At 49.0% G+C, this 15,035-nt stretch overlaps 1 protein-coding gene across 7 annotated transcripts in view; it reads right to left on the minus strand.

The window, feature by feature from the left end:
- Nucleotides 1-11,602: 11,602 nt before the first annotated feature.
- MRAS (muscle RAS oncogene homolog) overlaps nucleotides 11,603-15,035 on the minus strand; it is a 67,596-nt gene continuing 64,163 nt past the window's right edge. For all 7 annotated transcript variants that reach the window (XM_020913404.2, XM_070466685.1, XM_070466686.1 and 4 more), the window contains one exon: nucleotides 11,603-14,944. In XM_020913404.2, coding sequence (XP_020769063.1) covers nucleotides 14,845-14,944 — 100 coding nt within the window. In that variant the 3' untranslated portion in view covers nucleotides 11,603-14,844. The remainder of the gene's footprint in view (nucleotides 14,945-15,035) is intronic.

The following is a 15,035-nucleotide window of genomic DNA, read 5'->3' on the forward strand; positions in this document are numbered from 1 at the left end:
TAGAGGTGACCTGGAGAGAAAGGAACAAATGGTTCACACTTTCTGCAAAAAGTTTATTCATCTATTTGAGATTTTGAGCTTTCTAAAGAGTAGGGGAATCAGAGGCACAGAATCATTCCTTTGGGTAGCATGCTGCTGCCTTCCCAGGCCTGGCAGTTCTTGAGGGCAGGGGCTCTCATAGCATCATGGTGGGAGGTGGTGGAGGAGGGCAGGACCCGCATCTCCTCCCCCTTTATGCCGTCACAGGGCCACCTCAGTGCAACCTCCCTTTGAGGAGAAAAATAGTGTAGCTGCTGGAAAAAAGAGAGATCATGAAATCTGATGAGACTGGCTGTCACAAGTCAGGGTTCTATTTGCTAAGCAACTGTCATGAAAACAGTACACATTTCCATCAAGATTAAAAACTAAAACCACAATAATTCTGAGCATCATCATAAGTGAAAATACTTGTCACAACCCTGTCAGGTGGCATACCACACAAACCACTGACAAAACAGTTCAGCCTCTTGGAAGTTATGAATTATGGGACTTCCCTTGTGGTCCAGTGGCTAAGACTCTGCGCTCCCAATGCAGGTGGTCTGGGTTCGATCCCTAGTTGGGAAACTAGATCCCACATGCCAGTAAAGATCCCAAATGCCACAACTAAGACCAGGCACTGCCAAATAAATTTTAAAAAATTTTTTAAGTTCTCACCACAAGAAAAAAAAAATTTTTTAAAAGGAAGTAGACCCACTGGAGCTGTGGAAAGGAGTCCTGTGGCCATAGAAGAGGAGAGAGTGCTGGCTAGTATATCTCAATCTTCCCAATGCATCTGAGCCACCTTGTGAACCTTGTGAACCACAGGTCACTGACCCCACCCAAGTCTCTGATTCAGTGGGTCTAGGGTGGGGAGAGGAGAAGGCAATGGCAACCCACCCCAATACTCTTGCCTGGAAAAATCCCACAGACGGAGGAGACTGGTGGGCTACATACAGTCCAAGGGGTCGTGAAGAGTCGGACACGACTGAGCAACTTCACTTTCACTTTTCACTTTCATGCATTAGAGAAGGAAATGGCAACCCACTCCAGTGTTCTTGCCTGGAGAATCCCAGGGATGGGGGAGGCCTGGTGGGCTGCCGTCTGTGGGGTCGCACAGAGTCAGACACGACTGAAGTGACTTAGCAGCAGCAGCAGCAGGGTGGGGAGAATTTGCATTTCTTACAAGTTACCAGGGACTTGTGAACCACTGGCCCAGGAGAGGCTTTGGAATCTGCCCTGTTAATAAGCTCCGTCTATGATTGAGGCAGAGACTTTTAACATTTTGTTAAGTGCTGGTTACAGGGTGATCAGCCCTGGTCAGAGGCCAGGGACTTAGGTGTGTGGGTGTTTAGACCCAGAGCGGGGTATGTACTGGGGTTCATCTAATGGTTCCTAAGAGGGTTCTCCAGCCTGGGCATGTGTGAACCATTTGTGAAATATATGGTGAACTTGCTACGCTACACACCCTGGGTCCCATGATGTACCTGAATATGGATACAAGCTGCTGTTCTAGAAGGCAGAAAGGCCCAGAGGGTGGAGTGAGAGCAGGGTAGAGGGGTCTGACCCTTGATATCCCAGGAATCTTACCCTGGGAGCCCAGTCAGAGGCCTTTGGGACCAACCCCACCATGAGAGGCTGGCAAGGGACCCATCTGCTCTGCGATGGCGCCACCTGGTGGACAAGAGGGAAACTGGCCTGGTGGCAAGGAGACCTTCAAATGGGGATGACACATACCACTTAGTGCTGAACTACTACAAACATCATGTTGGTAGTGCCAAGAACAGCAGCTAGCAAATGTCGAGAACGTACTCTATATATGCCAGACACATACCATATAAGCTCTGTGGATTCATCAGCGTTCAATCTTCATGACACAAGAGGACTGTAGTCATATGGGTTTGGTTTTCACATGAGGGAACCCTGACCCATGGAGCTGGAATAACTTGCCAAGGCCACATGTTTAGTGAGGCAGTGTCCTCAGACTCCTGTTTGGGGTTGGCTTGGAGGGCACCCTTGTAGTCCAAGCTTTGCCACTCTGGCCTCTGAGAACTGGAGAGATCTGTTTAACATTTCTGAAGCTCAGGTTCCTCTCCTGAGAGGAGTTTAGTGTCCTCCTCCTAGGGACTAAGTGAGGGGAGACGTGCTGAGGGAAGCCCTCAGCTCTGGGCTTGGCTGCTGTGCAGCCCCAGGGCATCATTCCCACAAATGTCTGGTCAGTGGTTTCCCATCCCATGCAACAGACCCAGCCCTGCCCAGCACAGAGCAAGCCCTCAATAAGCAGCATTTCAGCTCTTGGCCTAAAACAGGGGCCCCCACCCCTGGGGCCACAGACTGGTACCAATCCATGGCCTGTTAAGAACCAGGCCAAACAGCAGGCCATGATCGGTGGGCCAACAAGTGAAGCTTCACCTGTATTTCTAGCTGCTCCCCATCGCTCCTGGTACCACCTGAACACTGCCTCCTGCAGGTCAGCAACAGCATTAGATTCTCACAGAAGCACAAACCCTACTGTGAACTGCACGAGTGAGGGATTTAGATTCCATGGTCCTTAAGAGAATCATCTGGAAACCATCAAGTCTTCCCCAGTCTGTGAGAAAATTGTCTTCTATGAAATCGGTCCCTGGTGCTGAAAAGGTTAGGGACTGCTGACCTAAAAGAAAATATCTGTGTCAATAAATCCATCTCCTTCCCCCGCCTTCAATACTATACCCCCGCCCAGTGAAAATGTGCATCACTTCTGGAGAACTTCCTCGCAGAAGTGAATGACAAGGGGAGAGAAATTAACACTGTCTGAGTGTTAGACAGAGAAAATCTGGCCCTGACTGAATCCAGGAACCAGCAGTGGCCAGGGAGCCTGGCTGGGTACCCTCCGCCTCCGCCCAGTGCTAGAGCACCCCTCACCCCCTTACTATGCCCCAGCACAGGGCAATTTCTTCCCCTGGCTTCTGCTGGGGCATATGCTGGCCAAGTTGGGGGCAGCTAGTGACTATGTCGAAACAGACTTAGTGGGCTGTGGGAAGGGTGTGGTTAGAGAAATATGGATCTCATTGACCCCTGAGGCCCAAGTGGAGTGGGGGTTTATGCAAAGACTGAGGCCTTAAATTCAGGAGGCTCTGAAGCTGGACTGGAGAGGGAGATGGCATCCGACTGAGTGTGACTTGGCTCTGCCCCCTACCGTTAGGAAACCTGTTGTGACAGAGGTCTTGAACTCGGCCTGGGGAAAAGTTCTGGGTGAGAGGGTTCACAGGACACTTTGGAGCAAACTTACCCCCAGATTACTGCTCTGTGAAGGGAATTCCCCCTGGAATTCTGGGGTCAACAAAAAGATTGCCTTCTGTACACAGGCTTTTTATTGGGACAACTGGCTTAACATGAAAGTTAATACTTATTTCACTCTTAATTCCAGAATACATTTCCAATGAAGTAAAGTTGATGACAGAACACCTACTATGTGCTAGAATTGTTTCTAGAGCTTTCTATGAATTAGCTCATTTAATATTCACTACCATGGTATGAGAGTCCAAGGAAGAGTCCCTTGGACTGCAAGGAGATCCAACCAGTCCATCCTAAAGGAGATCAGCCCTGGGTGTTCATTGGAAGGACTGATGTTGAAGCTGAAACTCCAATACTTTGGCCACCTGATGCGAAGAGCTGACTCATTGGAAAAGACCCTGATGCTGGGAAAGATTGAGGGCAGGAGGAGAAGGGGACGACAGAGGATGAGATGGTTGGATGGCATCACCGACTCAAAGGACATGGGTTTGGGTGAACTCCAGGAGTTGGTGATGGACAGGGAGGCCTGGCGTGCTGCAGTTCATTAGGGTCACAAGGAGTCGGACACGACTGAGCAACTGAGCTGAACTGAACAATGGTATGAGGTATGGATGATTCCATTTTGCTATTTAGTGGATAGGAAGTGATCTGGGGGAAAGGTGTAAATATAAAGGTATCAGAATAAAATATTTGGGTGAGAAAGAACCTGGTTAGCCTTAATACCAAAGACAGAAAACCAAAAAGGAGAGAATGATAGTTTTTTAATATGTACTTATTTATTTTATTTTTTGGCTATGATGGGTCTTTATTGCTACACATGGGCTTTCTCTAGTTGTGGTGAGTGGGGTTCTCACAGTGGTGGCTTCTCTTGTGGAGCGTGGGTCTAGGGTGTGTGGGCTTCCGTAGTTGCAGAGAGTGGGCTCGGTAGTTGGGGCCCAGGGCTCTAGAGTGCAGGCTCAATAGTTGTGGTACATGGGCTTTGTTGCTTCATAGCGTGTGGAATCTTCCTAGACCAGGGATTGAACTGGTGTCCCCTGCATTGCAAGGCAGATTCTTAACCACTGGACCACCAGGGAAGCCTTGAAAATAATAGTTTTTTTTTGTTGTTGTTTTAAACATTGAAAATTAGAAGTATCTATACAAACAATAAATAAAATTAAAAGATTAATTAGATGCTAGGAAAATAAGCATGAATAAGCAATTTCTGAGGAATAAAAACTGTCAAATAAAAAGCTTAAAATGTCCAATCCTACAAGTGCTCAAAGAAATGAAAATAAAATAGAAATTTGATGCCATTTTCTTCACGTTTCCGTTAAGCAGACATTTCAAAAAAGATGATAACAGCCAGGGATGGTTAAAGTATAGGAAATGTACATTTCTTATGCTGGTTCATACATTTTCTCTTTACTAGCTGGTCACAGGTATTGCATTATTTATTTAATTTTGCCCAAATACTGTTTGCTTAGATCATTTCCAATTTTTTTTTTTTTTGTCTTATGAATGCAAAGACCATCTTTGTTCATCCATTCTTTGCAACTTTGACAATTTCTTTAGGAAAGGGCCCCAGGAATGGAAGTTTTAGGTCAGAGGATTTGAAACCTCTTGATGCTGGCTCCAAGTGACTTCCCATGAAGGTAGAATATGTTTGGCTTGACAAGCGGAGCTGGGTAAGAGCAGAGCTCAGAGCAGCCCTGGGCCTGGAGAAAAGAGGCAACAGCAGAGTGAGGAGAGCCTGGAGGCTGCCTTGCAGATGAGGAGCATGGGGCGGGAGGGACTTGGGGGAGAAAGGCAGACGGGGAGAGGTGGGAGGGCAGAAGTCAGAGGACGGGGTATACGGCGGAGCCTTCCAGGCTGGCCATCCCAGGGAGGATAGTTGATGCCCAGGCCTGCCCCACAAGGGAGGCAGGGGGACCCCATGGGGCAGATTGGCCTGGATTCTAGCACTTCACTTACTGGGGCAGTCACCCAGCTCCTCCAAGTCTTAAGTGAAGTGAACCAGGCAAAGTGCAATGACTGGTAGGTGGTCGGTTGCGAAGTGGTCAATAAATGGTGGCTGTAGTTACTAGTCAGAACTCCAGAAGCATTTACTGATTTGATTCTGGAATTTTGGCTAACACTTAAATAAGACATTCCCTGTGCCAGCCATTGGCTTCCCAGGTGGCACAGTGGTAAAGAATCCACCTGCCAATGCAGGAGACACAGGAGACACAGCTTTGATTCCTAGGTTGGGAAGATCCCCTGGACTAGAAAACGGCAACCCACTCCATTAATCTTGCCTGGGAAGTCTGGACAGAGGAGCCTGGCAGGCTACAGCCCCTGGGGTTCCAAAGAGTTGGACATGACTGAGCACACACACACGTGCCAGCCATTATTCTAAAAGTGTATATGTCTAATTCAAACCGAACAATCTGATAAATGAGGAAATCTAGGCACAGAGCAGTTGGGCGCCTTGCCAAAGTCTTCAGCCAGCAGCACAACTGGGCCAGACCTGGGCACCCATGCTCATGGCCCCACCCCATGCCACCCTGCACATCAGTAATATCAGAATCTCAGCAATGCCAGCTGCAGAGAAGGACCAAAAGCCTGAATTCATTTGAGGGTGAGGGATAGTTGTCACATTGACTCAGAAAACAGTTGTGGTGCCTGCATCAATGACTCCTCCAGGTTGCCTTCATGTAGGGTCGAGGTGGATCCCAAGCGGCCCCTGGCTGCAGGCTATTCCCACAGGCTGGAGGCCGGAGGCTCCAGACTGCACTTGGGGCCCCTGGGTCTCACCCATTGTGCTAACTGCTGGCTGGCCAGCCTTGCTCAGGAAGAAAGTCTGGGAAAAGGCAGCAGACAGGCCAGGCGGTGTCCCTGGAAGGAGGCCCAGTGCAGAAGCTCCAGAAAATGACAGTGATCTAGGTTCAAAACGCCTCTGCTGAGTCACTCACGGGAAGTTGATCTGCAATCAGCTCACTTGGAAGGAGGCGGGGATGTGGGAGATGCAGTGAACGATTTGCCTCAAACAAGTTAAAATTAAAAGAGGGTGGGGTGACTGGCGGGACCAACTCATCCTTGGTGTGGAGGGGATGTCAGTACACAGCACAGTCTTGGGAGCCAGACGGACCCGCAAGCGAGGCCAGGCCCCATCAGCCCCAGCTGTCCCTGGGCCTCATCTTTTCCTGTAAAACAAGGGCCATAACACCTACCTCCTGGGTGCCCGAGGAGAGTAAACGAGATAATATGCACAAATAGCACAGTGCCTAGCTTACTGTAGGCTAGTATCATGAAACATTCGCTGGTAACTAGTGTGTCTGGTTCATGTACCCTGTGCGGACCGAGTAATGTGGGTTGGCTGATTCAGGGTTCTCAGCATCACGTGCCAGGAACTTGGGAGAAGCTCAACTGCTCAGGCCCCATCCCAGACCTGCTGAATCAGCCTTAACCAGTCTCCCAGGGGATTATGATGGTTGCTAATGTTTGAGAACTGCCACCTAACTGATAATATTAGTATTGCTGTTATAAAACAAGGTGAAAATTTTTATTCTTACTAATAGGGGGAGCCAGGGACTGTCCTGGGTTAACACTCAAAGTCTCACATCCCAGGAAACTCCTCGGTCACAGGCAAACTGGAACCTTGGCCTCCCCCATAAACAGTTGGACCCAGGGACTTCCCTAGTGGTCCAGTGGTTAAGAATCTGGCTTCCAATGCAGGGGATGCAGGTTCGATCCCTGTCTGGGAACTATGATGATTCCACATGCCAGCAGGCAGCTAAGCCTGCACGCCACAACTAGAGAAAGACCAGGCCACATAACAAAGACCCAGCATAGCATACCTGCCCCTCCAAAAACCAAATAGTTGGAACCATACTGTACCCTAGGAAGGGATTATGGGATTGTGGCAAAAGAAAGCCAACCAGGTGAGGGGGAGGGAATCTGAGGGGCAGGTGCTTAGCTGACTAGTTGTGGGGGGAGGTTGCTGTCAGAGGAGGCGTGGGTGGGATGGCAACTGGGCAAGGTGTGGGGTGAAGGCCAACTGAGAGGCCCTGACAGCCGAGGGGCTATCCTGGGGGCCATCCTGGGGACCCCAAGTCCTCAGCACAGCTCAGGGGTGGCTACTGAGTGTGGACTTCCTTTGTAGAAACTGAGGCAGAGGCTGAACTTCAGAGGAAGGAGGCTGTGGAGCCTCAGAAACTGAGTCTGCAGCTGCCCTGGGGCTGCTGTAGGCTGGGGACCAGGGACAGAGGAGGGCAGCACAGGTCTGTCTGACTTAGGTTTGAACACATGGAAGCCCCTGCTGATATCTATAATCATTATTAATCCATTTAATAGACATTCAGCATTAACATTGTAGCACCAGGCCTGGCCCTGCATCTGGGGTCATACATGTACATCATGGTAGATTGGACAGACTGGTCAACAAGTTAAGCCAAGCTCTGAGAGACCAGCTTGGGTGAAGAGAGAATCATCATAGTCAAGTGTTAGTTTACAAAGGGTTGGGCTCCTCAACCCATTTGCTTCTTTTATTAACCAGTTTCCACTGGGAAACTATATGGTTCAAGGAATCAGCATAATGTACCCTGGTGGTGCAGTGGTTAAGAATCCACCTGCCAATGCAGGGGACATGAGTTCCTTCCCTGGTCCAAGAAGATTCCTCATGCCATGGGGCAACTAAGCCCATGTGCAGCAACTACTGAGCCCGTGATCTAGAGCCTGTGCTCTGCCACAGGAGAAGCCCCTGCAAAGAGAAGCCCACAAAATGCAACTAGAGAGTAGCCCTCACTGGCCACAACTAGACAAAGCCTGCACACAGCCAAAAAAAAAACCACAAAAGTATGCCTCCAAATTAATATATATATATATATAATTAGCATAAAAATGGAACCCATCTGGTGGTCTCAACCCTGGCCATCAACTGAATCCTCTGGGGAGCTTTAAAAACTCTGCATACCTGGGCTCTGACCCAGGCCAACTGCACCTGATTCTCCGGGGGTGTGGCCTGGGCAGCAAGGTTTTTTCCCCAAACTCTGGAAATGATTCTAATACTAATATACAATCCTTTGCAAACCACCAGTTATGAATTCGAGATGATGACATGTCAGGAACCTTAGCTATATGCCTTACATCTCTTCTCCGAACCTGGTTTCCACCTGGAGAGGGTTGCCAAGTGGTCTCATGCCATCATGGCATCCTAAGTTTCCTCTCCACTTTGCCAATTCTGCCCAGGAGGTTGGGGCCTGAGCGGCAGGTGGTATTAACCCCAGTGGGAGGAGCTGGATGAGTCATGTGTGGGTCACACACTTAGTCACTTGGGGGATGGGGAGAAGAGGGGAGGCCACCCTCATCTCAGGATGTTGCGGGGGCGATGCAGGGGTGTGTGAAGAATGTTGTCAGAGCTGCTCAGAAGAAAAGATGGACCTTCGCTCCTTTCATTTACTCTCCCTACTCTCCATGGCCTTGAAACTAGCAGAAGGCCCTGCAGTCAGAAGAGGAGGTTCAAGGGGCTGGTTCACGTTTTCACTGTGGAAGGGGGAAGGGAATCCATGACCGTCTCCCCAGAAGAATGCATATGTACACACAATTTTGCATGTGATTTTTGAAAAATGTTTATTATTTGTTTATTTTTGGCTGTGCTAAGTCTTCATTGCTGCTTGGGCTTTTCTCTAGTTGCAGCAAATAGGGTCTACTCTCTAGCTGCGGTGTGTGGGCTTCTCATAGCAGTGGTTTCTCTTGTGGAGCACCAGCTCTAGGGTGTGCAGGCTTCAGTAGTTGTGATGCTGGTCTTAGTTGCCTGGCAGTATGTAGGATCTTTCCAGGTGAGGGATTGAACCCATGTCCCCTGCATTGGCAGGAGGATTCTTTACCACTGAGCACCTGAGAAGCCCCTACATATGATTTTGAGGAAGGGTCAAGAGAGGGTCAGCCACCCTACCCGTCACCCCACAGAGCCAAGGCTGATAACCCCCGTACTAGGGTTCCTGGTGGTCCCTAGGGTCCCTTAAGGGACCCTTGTTCATCAGACACAGGAAGGAGAGGAGGATCTGGGCAACTTCCCCCAGAAAGCAGGCTGCTGTCCTGCAGATTAGAACCAAACAAGCTGCCATTACGTCCACGTGGTAGGAAAGCACTCAAGGCTGGGCCTCAAATCACAATTTCTGACTTAGTAGGCCTAGGTGACTTGCATTTCTAACAAGATTCCAGGTGATGCTGAAGCTGCTGGTCTGGGGACCAAACTTTGAGAGCCACTTACCTGATTATTTTACCTCTGTTCATCAGTTCCAGGTACATGTCCCATGATTGAACAGGAAGCTGATTTGAGTCAGAGTTAATGGTTTCCCTTATCATCGCCAGGATGTATGTTCTACTGAAAGCATCCATCAGTTCTTGGCCGGTAGAACTCAGCTTTCTTATGTTTAAAATTTCACATTAGCATGATAATGCGCTGTTTGCCACAATGTGTGTGTGTGTGTGTGTGCGTGCGCGTGCATGAACAATTCATGCACCCTCATTCATATCCAACTCTTTATGACCCCATGGACTGCTAGGCTAGGCTAGGACTCCATGGACCCTGCTAGGCTCCTCGGTCCATAGAATTTTTCAGGCAAGAATATACTGGGGATCTTCCTTCTCTGGAGGATCTTCCCCACCCAGGGATCAAACTTTTGCCTCTTGTGTCTCCTGGGCTCTTTACCAGCTAAGCCACCAGGGAAGCCCCAAGCACGATGGTGGAACTCTGCAAAGTGAGAGTCCTGGAGGATGAGAGTATCTCTAGCTGGTACAGAACACCCACCTTTAGAGAAAGCTCCAAGAACACTGAGCTTTTGTGTGTTCTCAGGTTGGATTCAGAGCTCTATACATTGAATGTGGCTGTCTACATTTTCAGAAGAGTGAGTGTTTGAGAAGCAAACTGGGATCCAATTTGCCTTTGTGTAAAAATTTCCCATAAGTAAGGAAATGACTTGCTGGCTGTGGGAACACTTCTGAGTTTGCTGGCCAGTTTGCTGGCCAGGCAGAATCTTGTGACTGTTATAGGCAAAGGAGCAAACTCTAATTGTTGAGTTGAAAGCAGATGAGACTTCTCCTGGGTGGACTGGCTGAGCTGGGTCCCAAGGCACAATGCATCCAGGCTGGATTTCAGATGCTGAGATGATGTCCTTTGTAGGGCAGTGATACTCAGATTTTACTGCACATACGAATTACCTGGGGATCTTGTTGAAATGCAGATTTTTTTTTTTATAGCCTGGATTTACTTATTTTAAAATATTTATTTATTTGGCTGTGTCAGGTCTTAGTCGAGGGACACAGAATCTTTTGTTGTGGCACATGGACTCTCTAGTTTGGGGCATTCAGGCTCTGTAGTTGTGGTGTGCAGGTTTAGTTGTTCCAAGGCATGTGGGGTTTTAGTTCTGTGACCAGGGATCAAACCCATGTGCCCTGCATTGCAAGGCAGATTCTTAATCACAACAATCAGAGTTAAAAATTTTGTCCTGATTTTGATTGAGTAGGACAGGACTAAAGGAGAACTATCAGAACATCCTTCGCCCTGCTCAGCACCATATACCCAGTACCCAGCCCAATGCCTGTCATGGGTGGAGTCCAATAAATCTGTGTGGAAGGAATGAATAGGCAGGCAGCCACACCACCCCTCCCCATTCTAGTCGACAGTCTTCTCTGCCCCCAGCCCAGAGGGGATGAGAAGCTTCCTCTAGCCCCCAAGTTAACCTGCTTCAACTGTCATCACCCAAAGAGTACCCAGGAAGGGATTTGATCTCTACACCCTGGGAAAAAAGACCCAAAGTTTTTTGCCAAGTACCCAACAGTTTTAATCAAAAGAGAAATCACTTTATACAAAAGACTATAATCTTACAGTCAGGGGCAGGGGGCAGTTTCCATGAAAAGCAACATCAGACAATCCACTTGGTGTCCTTTATAAAGAGCATCATTTCTAAGATCTGTATGTGTACATCTGTATGGATGTCCACACTTAGCTTTAGCTTTTGTCTACTTAGGAAGCGCACAGCATTGTCCCATTCATAGGCAGGGAAGCTAAAGATTGAAGCAGGTAACTTACTCAAAGGCATATAAAAGCAGAGGCAGAGCCCGAATGCAGGGCTGTTGGACATCAGGAGGCTGTGTCTCTACATGAGTGCTCACCTGCCTTCATCCTCTGGCTCCATGCAGGATGGGGACACAGCTCATAGCCACCTGTGGTCTCCTTCTCATGTTAGATTTGCTCTGCAAGAGGGTGTCATTTTGGGCCAGACCACATAAAACGTTCTTGTCAAAACTTTAGGCATATTTGAGTAAGAAGAAATCAGACAGACAAGAGTTCCTCTGCTTTTCTTTATTAATGAGTTGGGATACACAAAGACTTAATAAAAGTTACACAAAAGGCTCAAGCATCATCGAGATCTTCAGGTATCACTCATTTCACGACAACGGCCACCAGCGTAGACAATGGCTAACACTGTGTGATAGAAGCTGGGTGCTCATGGGCACTCAGCAATTCAAGTGTCTTTCATTCTAAGTAAACCCGACATGGAATCCTTACTCCAATGGGGGCAGAAAAGGGAGGGGCCCTGTCTCTGGCTCTGGATTGACTGTAACACATCTGAGGGGCCTCTGAGGTCAGAGTGGCCATGTGTTAGTGGGTCTTGTCTCCTGGGAACGGGAGACAGGCCACACGAGGCTCACAGGCACTCTCCACAAGAAGATGGGGGTGGGGTGGGACACACAAAGTCCTAACTGAAGCCATCCAGTGTCCCCTGTGAGGCAAAGTACCCTGTGAGGGGAAGTCAGTGGCCATGGCCCCAGGCAGGGGGTTGGGGAGGATAGCTCGGATTGCTTACCCTCTGAGTGGGGGGAGGGGCAGGATGTCAGAAGGAAATCTGTGAGCGCACAGTGACAAAGGCTAGGGGTGAGGGGGTTTCAGGAATGGTGTGCTCCAGGGGCATGAAGGTAGCACAATTCAAGTGGAAAGCCAGTAGGAACACCAGAGTGTCACCAAAGATACAGGTCTCATTGGACTCTGCACTCAGGGAAGAGCATGGCTACTGGTTTTCCAAACTGACCCTGCCAGGTGCCCATGTGCTGGAGGTACCCCTGGGTATACTCTAACTCAGGCCTAGGTGGAAGCCATCACTGCCCCAAAAGCCCACAGTTCTCTAAAATGCAGAGAACCATCTTTCAAAATTGTTGTTTACCCATCGCAGCTGTGGGGGAAATGAGGTCATGGGAAATGAAGGCAGACTATTAACTCAACAGGGAGGCTGCCGAAGGCCATCGTTTACCCAGTTTCTTCCTTTAGCATCGTGGGCTATGTGCTGAGTGCAGGAGAGATGCCCTGGAAGATGGGGCTGGGGGCTGGGGTAGATGGCACTGCCTTAATTGGGGGAGGGCCCGGAAGCAGCTGGAATCCCCTTGTCTGGTTATATTCAGAGATAAGGGCTTCATTCTAAGTCAACTGGTCTGCTTCCAACAAGACTCCCCAGTGCCATCGGGGAACTATGGGCTCCACAGTGGATAAGGGTGCTGGTGGTGGTCCATGCCTGGGAACGTTTCACAGCGGATGCTGCCCTGTGGGCAAGGTTTCCTGGCCCACTCCACCACTCTCTCCATCACCACATCTCCATCCTTCCTTCTTCCCTCTGTCTTGCCTCTTTCTCATCTCCAGTTTACAGCCACCACCGAGCTGTACCTGGGCAGCTGGGATGTGGCCCAGAGGAGCATGGCAGTTGGAAACGGCCTTGTCCTGTCAGTGTTTAGAAGGCCCACTAACGTTACAGGGTCTTGGGAAGATCTGAATGCCTGAGCTGAATGTTCTTTGTTATCCTTCCTTTTCGACTCAGAAAAAAAGGGTCATTTAGACAAATGATGAAGGCTAATTCTCCAACAAACTATTTCGTTCGGCAGCAGAGTCACTCTTTGGCTGTGCCCACACCCCTTCCCCCACGTTGCTGGTGACCTCGTTGAGTTAGGAACATAGCAAATTTTCAAAACTAAAGAAGAATCCAGGTGTCTCCATGTCCAGCGGGGTGCTCGCTTACTCCGGAGTTTCTTTCTCCAAGTGGTGGCCAGGCCACCTGCTAGGGATGTTCCACTTTGCTTGGTGGCCTGATTTGTAACAGAGAGAAAATAAGGTCACTAGCCAACTGCCTTGTCTTCCTACTTTCTCTCTGGGGTGTACTGTGGTTCCTGCTGCCCCTCCACCCTGCCCCACCCCACCTCACCCCGTCTGGCTCATACCAGCAGCACCTGAGAGGCAGGTGGGCATTGTCAAGGAGCTGGGGGCTGGCCCCTTGTAGAAACAGGTGTAGGAGAGCCATGTTATCACCCCAACCTTTCTTTCTCTTCCAATTATAGTAAAGATCCAAGAGGTTAATAAAAGTTTGTGCCAGAAGGGCAACCTGTAATACTAAGTTTGCAAATACTTCAAGGGGTTTTTGCTCATTTATTGGATTGAAGAAGTGAGTCAGTTGACTCAAAGGGAAAATGGCTTCAGGTCTTGGTGCTATTTTAGTAAGAACAGTATTGGATCATTTTTGGTGAAGACTTAGCACAAACCAGAACTTTCCAGATGGTGTCCATGCTAGCCGACTTCAACGTGGAGACCATTCACACCTGCTCAGTGTGTTTGTATCAGAGGCACCAGATAGCGCAGGTGATGGGAGAATGCTCTCTCACAGATGCTGTGAAGAACACAGAACTTAACCCACAACAGTTGAAAAAGGAATGAACACTTTCACAATGCCAGTCAGTTTGCTTAGTTTATACATCTCCAGGTTAAGGCAAAGCCCTTTAAAAACTGATGTGCCAGCCTCTCTCCTCAGCAAAATAAAATTTCGTTTCATAATATCTGTATCCTGAACCACAGTAAAGCCTTCTGGGTAAACACATCTCTCTTCTCTCCAGTTTACAGGCTGTGAGTGGGGTCTGTTTCTCTTGAACCTCCAGCCAGCGTCCCCGTGAACTTCCCAGTCTCTCAGTCACTCTACTTTCATATTGAGTTGAGTTTTGGCACGGCTGGGAAAATTCAGTTTGAAAAAAAACCCACAATATTCCAGACATGTTATCGGAGAGGTCTGCTGAAGACTTGAAACTTCACCAGGCAGTGGGTACAGACCCCTTTAATAAAATAATAATCCCTAAAATAATTTAAAAATCTACAAAAGACACCCAGGCTCAGACACTGTGGACTGGGGGTGGGGATGGGGGGAGCTTGATCATGGCTTGTTTTTGTACGTGGAGAAACACTTCCACATCAAACCCACACTGTGGAGTTCAGAAAAACAACAGCCACGAGAGAGGGAGGGACCGGATTGCATCAACATGGGGGCTCGGAGGCTGCTTTGCTCACCGCTGCCTCCTCGTTTCTTGTGAGACTCCGGGCCACCCGTGCCCCTCCAGAAAAGCCAGACCCTACCTCCTCCCTACCCACCCTCCCTCTCTCTCTTTCTGTGCCAAGTCCTCGGGCCAAGGGTCATGGTTAGAATGGTCTTCGATGCAGTTAGGCAGTGGAAGGGTCCTGAGGGCTGGCCAGTTCCCGGTCACTGTGCCCAGGGCCTTGGGCCATCACAATATCACGCACTGCAGTTTGTGGGTGCCCGTGGCCCGGTCTCCCCGCCATTTGGTTTTCTTCTTCTTCTTCTGGCTTTTTTCCGGAATCTGTTGCCTTTTGAGAGAAGGAAGGACAGAATAGCAATGTTACAAACGGCTTTGCTTCTCCCTGCCTCTCCTCCCTTGCTCCTGGGTCTGTGACTGGG

The sequence above is a fragment of the Odocoileus virginianus genome, chromosome 4 (genome assembly GCF_023699985.2).
Source record: "Odocoileus virginianus isolate 20LAN1187 ecotype Illinois chromosome 4, Ovbor_1.2, whole genome shotgun sequence".
NCBI lineage: Eukaryota > Metazoa > Chordata > Mammalia > Artiodactyla > Cervidae > Odocoileus > Odocoileus virginianus.